Raw genomic sequence first — 6,686 nt, 5'->3', positions numbered from 1 at the left:
TATTCATTAAATAATTAAGCACTTAATGTATCAGTTTATGTGCATTCAGAAATGTAATGAAAAATAATACATATGTATGACACGTTAACATGCACATATGCATCAGCTAAGTCTAGAAATATTTTAAATACTGCATTGAAATCTTTATCTGTACTTTTCAGTTGCAATACTATATTGGGTCTCGCAAATTGTTTAATATATATTTTAACAGTAATGCATAATTGCATACCGGCACAGTAGTGCATACTTGTTCATTTATGGCAATAGTCTGTTCTATTCAATTTAGCATTTTAATTTACTTGTATGTTGCTCTGTCAAGTTAGTTCACCCAAAAATGAAAATCTTCTAATTCATTTAACTCTTTTTGTGTTCCTCTGATGAAATAAAGTCACAAGTTTTGAAACATGATGACAGGATTTTCATTTTGGGTGAACTACCCCTTTATTGTCCCAAAGAACAAATAAGAGCAAAACAGAACAGAGACAGAAGACATAAAACAGAGGAAATCACTTGTTTGGAGTGAAAAGTCCATTCACACCAACACAAAGTGTCCAATGATACATTTATTTAGATTATACTATTTACAAGGTAGGCGTAGACATTTTCCTAAAAGAAAATAAGTGCCCTACACACACAGCGTCTCACTTTCCAAAAGGCAGGATGAGAACAAATGAAGGCCTTGTCAGACCGATTATGATAACTTAGCAAAATGGGTCCAACCCAAAAATATACAAATAGAACTCAATGTACAAAATGACATCAATAATGCTACAGGCTATGGCAAGAGGTAAGTTACTAGCACACAATTTAACCAGTGGTAAAAAAATAGTCCTTGAGCCAGAATACTGACATTTATATGACTTAAAACAACATACCACAAGAAATTGAGGCCTGGAAGGTCCAATGATTCATTTTCTGTGGCCGGCGTATGATCATAGTGTCCACTGTTATTTGTATGCGTGATATGTAGCTTGTACTAAATTCTTATTTTTAGGATTGTTCTGAAGGTTTCGTAGGATCATATAAATGCAGGCTTGAGCACAGGCAGCAGGTTTACACTTGACTGAATCTAAGGATGAACACTTTTACCAAGTGCATTCTGCTTACACACACACAAACACACACTGTCAACCAAGGTAGCTCTTACGAGTGAAGTCATTAACATGCAACTCGCACACGCGCACAACAGTCATTCGTATGAGAATGCATCTTGTACACGTAGTTCAGTTGGCAGTGATAGCACATACAGTCAGCATTCAACTGCTATAGCAGCTGATCGATGTAAAATTGAGTTGTACTGCTGTAAACTGGATATACAGTGGTTGTATTTCAAAGAGAGAGAGGGAGGGAAAGCAAGAGAAAAAGTCTTGAGCTTTGGTCTTTAGCTCCGTCTCGGCTCCAGTCTGAAGGACAGCTGGGATAAGGTTCTCTGGTTGTCAATCACATTCAATTGACGCACATAATTCCTCACTTCCTGTGGGTTCTTGCTAGCTGGAGACACCTCAGCATCTGATGGAGGAGGGAACAGTGTCAAACTTCTTTTAGTAATTGCTGAACCGCCTTTTACTAATTAACCTGGTGTGATTACAGCTGCTATTTTTTCTCTTTACTACTTTTTTTTTTGTTTTTTAGCAGACTGATTATAAAAAAAAAAAAACACAATACTGAATGCTAAATAACTCACTTTTTTTCTAGAAGAGATATACGGTTATAAATTGTAAAATATACAGGTACCACTATGCCATTTATGCACATAACATAAACATTGTCACAGTATTTTGAATTTCTGGGAACCGCAGCTGCCAGTTTTGACCATAAATGTTATGGGACTTTATTTACAATATTTTTACAATTGTTGTGATTTAATGGCAATCCATTCTCTTTTACCTCTAGACATGGCTAGTTATGCCTTCCAGATTACCTAAACTCAGATTGTTATGAATATGACGTGATTGACTGATCTCTGGGATGTAGCTTTTGAACTAGGCAGCACATAAGGCATAACGTGAAAAGAAAAAGAGCATTAGTGTGTAGATGACTCACTGAACGGCTCGCCCCTGCAGTGCCTCACCGCCCGGATTGTGTTAGCAATCAGCCGCTGCAAAAACATACAAAAGTATAAATACATATGCTCTAGCTGGCCAGATAAGTCATGGATTCAGTGGTGATATTATTAACTAAAACAATTAAAAATAAATACGTTAATTGAAATAAAGCTGAAATAAAATATAAACACTGCATTAAAAACTTCAACTTCAAAACTCAAATTAAAATGAGAAATGTTTCAGTGCTAACTAACTACATCTACTAGAAATATTACAAATACGTCTATGTAAATACTATATAAGTATATAACACTGCAGAGATGACAGTAAAAGACTCACCATCTTCTCAAAGTTCACCAGTCCATCAATAAAAGTCTTATTCCCTTCGTGAGTGAATGTCATGTCTGAAAAGAGAAGAAATATTTTATGCTGTAGAACTGAACTGAAATAATATTTGTGACTGTCAATATTAAATATTGAGAATATTGGGGCTAGGCCCCACCCACACCTTTAATGAGGAGGGGCATAAAGGGAATGATTGGCGGCTCCATCTTAGCCACAGTGAGGCGGTATGCACGGTGATTCCTGGATGGATCCTGAGAGCAACAGATAAATCATACTTTAATGCTTAAGGCGTCTCAATCACAAAACAACATTTTTTAGAAAGAGAGCTACAATTCAAAATGTTTGAAATAGACTCACTAGTAAACTCTCAAACTCTGCGTAGAACTTCTTGAATTTACTAGGCAGTTTCTAAAAAAGGGGAAAAACATTTTTATTAAAGATTGTATTTAAAATGGTATAGACACTCTTCAAAATATGAAAAAATTAATACAAAGACTACATTTTTAAGAATATGGCACATTTTAAAATAGACTTATTATATTATTATTATTATATATTAATATTAAATTAGACTTATATTCTGACCTCCCATGTCTGGCTGAGTCTGCTGACGGCTGGGTTGCACATGCCCATAATAATGGCGAAGAAAGAGTTCAGATTCTTAAACTCTCTACAGCTGAGGGAATAGAGCACACATATATAAAGTGCTTATTAAATCTTAAAAGTCAATATAAGAATGCCTCAAATCCAGTGCAAATTCATCATGAGTTCTGGAGAAATTATATTATGTGTGCTGGAGAACTCACTGGGCGGCAATCTTGATGAACTTCTTGAGTAGCTGTACCCGTTTGCTGAGTGTCCCGCACAGACAGACCTCTGTGACCACCCACAGCTGCACCTGATTAAAGCGCTTCAGAAACAGCTCCAGATTTGCTGTCGAGCGTCTGTATGCCTGCCGTCCAAATGTATTATACACCAGCTCATACTGCACACACACACACACACACACAGTCAAACTACACTTTTTGTAGGTTAAAAATGTAATTTGTCTGTGTAGTGCATGTGCATCTTTACCTCATGTACACAGCTGAAAAGCTCCCAGTCATATTGGGTCATCTGGAAGGCCAGGTCTTTAGAGCTCATCAGCTCAAAACTGGACATAGAGCCTGTGGAGGGACCTTCCTGCTCTGGAAGAGGATTCTACACACACACATGCACAATCATTACTAAATACACACAAACTCCACAATTATTAACAAAAATATTTGTACACTTTTGAATAATTAAGATGTTTTTTAAAGATGTCTATTATGCTCACCAAAGCTGCATTTGCAGTGAAAATCTGCTGAAAATGTATTCACCCTCTGACCATCCAAATTGAAGAGTTTATTTTTCTTCGATTTCCGATGAAGCAACTAATCAAGAAATTTAGCCTTAGAACATTAGCTCACCAATGGATCCCAGTGGATGGGTGCCATCAGAATGAGAGTCCTAACAGCTGATAAAAACATCAAAATAATCCACGCGATTTGTGAAGTGAGAAGCTATGTGTTTATAGCAAACACATACATTATTGAACTTTAAACCTCTGCTTCTGGCTAAAATAGTTCTCTACCCATAATATTGTTTTCTCCAGTGAAAATGTCATCTCGTCTTAATCAGGAGAGAAATATGTACAGATCAAGCACTGCTTACAAGCAAAAGTATTTCTAAACAAATATTTTGGGGGACTTTGATGTGAGGGGACAACAGTGGATGCTGTATTTATGCTGTATTAATGTACGTTTGAATGCTGTATTTGTGTTTTATAAATACACAGCTTTTCGCTTCAAGACATTAACGGAAGGACTGGAGTTGTGTGGATTACTTGTGAATTATTGTGATGTATTTATCAGCTGTTTGGACTCTCATTCTGATGGCACCCATTCACTGCAGAGGATCCATTGGTGAGCGAGGGATTAAATGTAAAATTTTCCAAATCTGCTCTATTGAAGAAAAACTCATCTACATCTTGGATGGCCTGAAGGTGAGTATATTTTCAGCAAATTTTCATTTTTGGGTGAACTATATTCCTTTAAGTGTCCAAATACTCCACACTTGGTCTCACCAGTGAATCAAGCTGTTCTCTGGAGCAGACAAACAATCGGCCGTTCACTCCTAGTGACTGGAACACCGATACATCATTGGGCTTTAAAATCTGCTTCTCTGCACAGAAATAAAGCCCAGAATTAGCCAGACCACAAATCACATTCTGAACACTTTTTTCAGCTGTACAAAATCAACACCTAATACGTTTTATGATAGATTTTATGCACTTTAGTTACTATCATTAATATTTAGATTACCACATAAACTTCAACCTGTTACAGTTCTGCTGGTACTTTCTGAACGGTTTGGTTTGAAACTGATCTGGAGGTGGATTATATAATACAGAAACAGTGTTTCAATACAGAATGTTGCTAGAGCAACAAACGGGCTGAATATCTACAAAGTTTTGTGTGTATTTGTTTGTCACATCTCTAAGGGCAACTAATATTTCTTCATGAGTTTGTGAGTGTGTGTGGATCACCTCCAGACGCGCTGAGGTTTATCAAAAGCAGCTCTTCAGTGGATCCCAGTTTATCCACTACAGCTGCGGTCACCTCTCTCCCCGTGGCCAGCACAGGAACACGAATAGTGGTGTAAGTGTGATCGCTGCAGTACACCTTCAGGAGAACTAGACACACATGGAAAGACAAAGATGAAGAGAGAGGAAATTTGACTGACTGAGTGATTGATTATCTTATTCATTCATTCGTTCATGCATTCAAAACATTCAACAGCTATATTCTACTGTATATCCCAGCTAACAGGGAACTTTCTCAGAAATTTGGCAAATGCTCTGTCAAGGTTCTCAAAGTCAGATATAAACAAATGTTCTTCCAGTAACATCAAAAGAATGCTCTTTCATAGTTATCTGGTCTTTAATAATGTTTTCAAAACATTAGCAGAAAAACATTATTTATACATAGTTCATGGAATATTTGATCTGAATTTTTTTTGTTGGATGTTCACATTTCTTTTTAATGTTACTACTTGTTTCACAACCTTCAGAGAACATTCAAAAGTAACTTTCCCATAATGATAAAAACAGAAGGTTCCCTTAACATTCATAGAAAACATTTCATTTTTAGAACATTTAAAAACCTGGATGATTTGAATGTTCAGATGACATTAAGAAATAACATTTTCATAACTTGATGGAAACTTTAGCAATACATTCTTAGAACATATTTTTGTTAGCTGGGATTGTATGAGACTACAGACATGCTTAAAAAAATTGTGAAATGTTTAAATAATAAAAATAAAAGTTTAGAGGTTTAAAAGTTTAAAATTAATATGCATGTAAGAATATCTTATTAGTATTTGGTCCCCCTTTTGTTTTAACTTACACCAGTACTTAAGCTGAAATCAGCAGCGAGGTTATGCAAAATCTGGTCATTATGTTATCAAGCAGAGTCTTCCAGGTTATTTTCAACAAATGTATTTATTAGTGACACATATTTTTACTCCCAAAAATTACATTATAAATATATACATACGGGTACTCACTGTCATCAAAGCTCCTTATTGGCTGCTTTTTTGCAAGCCTCTCCTCTCCGGAGCTGAACTGTCGCAGGAGGACTTTATGCTGAGAGAGCAAAAACCAAATGCATATGAACATGGCAAAATATTTATAATTTTTTAAACAATCCAATTTAGACCACAGATATGCAGTAGATCTATAAACAGTAAACAAAGTATAAGAAAGCAGATCTGCATTACCTTTTTTTGAGAGGTTCGTGCATCATCTGGGCTGAGAACATGAAATGAACAGACACATGTGGACATCAGTAACATTAATCATTCAGATTAAGCTTATAATAACAGTCCAAAAGGCACATACAAAACACACTAAAAACCTACTATTGCTTGATGATCCTCTCCAGCTCAGCCAGTGGCTCCTTCAGTGGACGCAAAACTCTTGCATCATTAGATACAAATCCATGCAGCTCCTGAATACACACAAAACACATTTAGCATGCATAATACTCAGTTTGGTTTCATCTGACTACTATCATATCTCTATGCAGACTGGTGGTAAGTGATTCTATGCCAGCATGTGTGTGTTTGTGTATGTTTGTAACCTCCAGAAAGCTGAGCGCAGTGTCATCCTCCAGCAGATGGTGGCCCTGCAGGGCAGCCCAGCGCAGAGCCAAGCTGAGCACCCGTCTCTTGCTGGCAACAGAGTAGTCTAGACGCTCCTGCTCTGAGCCC

The 6,686-nt window shown here is 36.6% G+C and overlaps 1 protein-coding gene across 1 annotated transcript; it reads right to left on the bottom strand.

Annotated features, from left to right (window-relative positions):
• Positions 1-495: 495 nt before the first annotated feature.
• Positions 496-6,565, bottom strand: LOC306878888 (rap guanine nucleotide exchange factor 4-like). The gene is made up of 13 exons (XM_079431472.1): positions 6,336-6,565; positions 6,195-6,225; positions 5,982-6,060; positions 4,960-5,106; positions 4,498-4,595; positions 3,465-3,590; positions 3,197-3,375; positions 2,976-3,066; positions 2,748-2,798; positions 2,554-2,641; positions 2,385-2,449; positions 2,044-2,098; positions 496-1,509 (listed from the first exon to the last, which is right to left on the bottom strand). Exons 1-13 carry the CDS (start codon positions 6,443-6,445, stop codon positions 1,382-1,384), a joined length of 1,248 nt encoding a protein of 415 aa, XP_079287598.1. The 5' UTR covers positions 6,446-6,565; the 3' UTR covers positions 496-1,381.
• Between the last annotated feature and the right edge of the window lie 121 nt (positions 6,566-6,686).

Source organism: Barbus barbus, assembly GCF_936440315.1.
Source record: "Barbus barbus genome assembly, chromosome: 13".
Taxonomy (NCBI): Eukaryota; Metazoa; Chordata; class Actinopteri; order Cypriniformes; family Cyprinidae; genus Barbus; species Barbus barbus.
This window is presented reverse-complemented; position numbering and strand designations above follow the sequence as displayed.

Excerpts from the sequence above, each read along its gene's own strand:
- LOC306878888 (XM_079431472.1), bottom strand. The coding sequence starts at position 6,445 with ATGTGTTTTGTGTGTATTCAGGAGCTGCATGGATTTGTATCTAATGAT. Across the intron at positions 3,591-4,497 it reads GAGAACAGCTTGATTCACTG|AATCCTCTTCCAGAGCAGGA; the intron begins GTGAGACCAAGT and ends GTGTGTGTGTAG. Across the intron at positions 2,099-2,384 it reads TGGTGAACTTTGAGAAGATG|CGGCTGATTGCTAACACAAT; the intron begins GTGAGTCTTTTA and ends ATGTTTTTGCAG.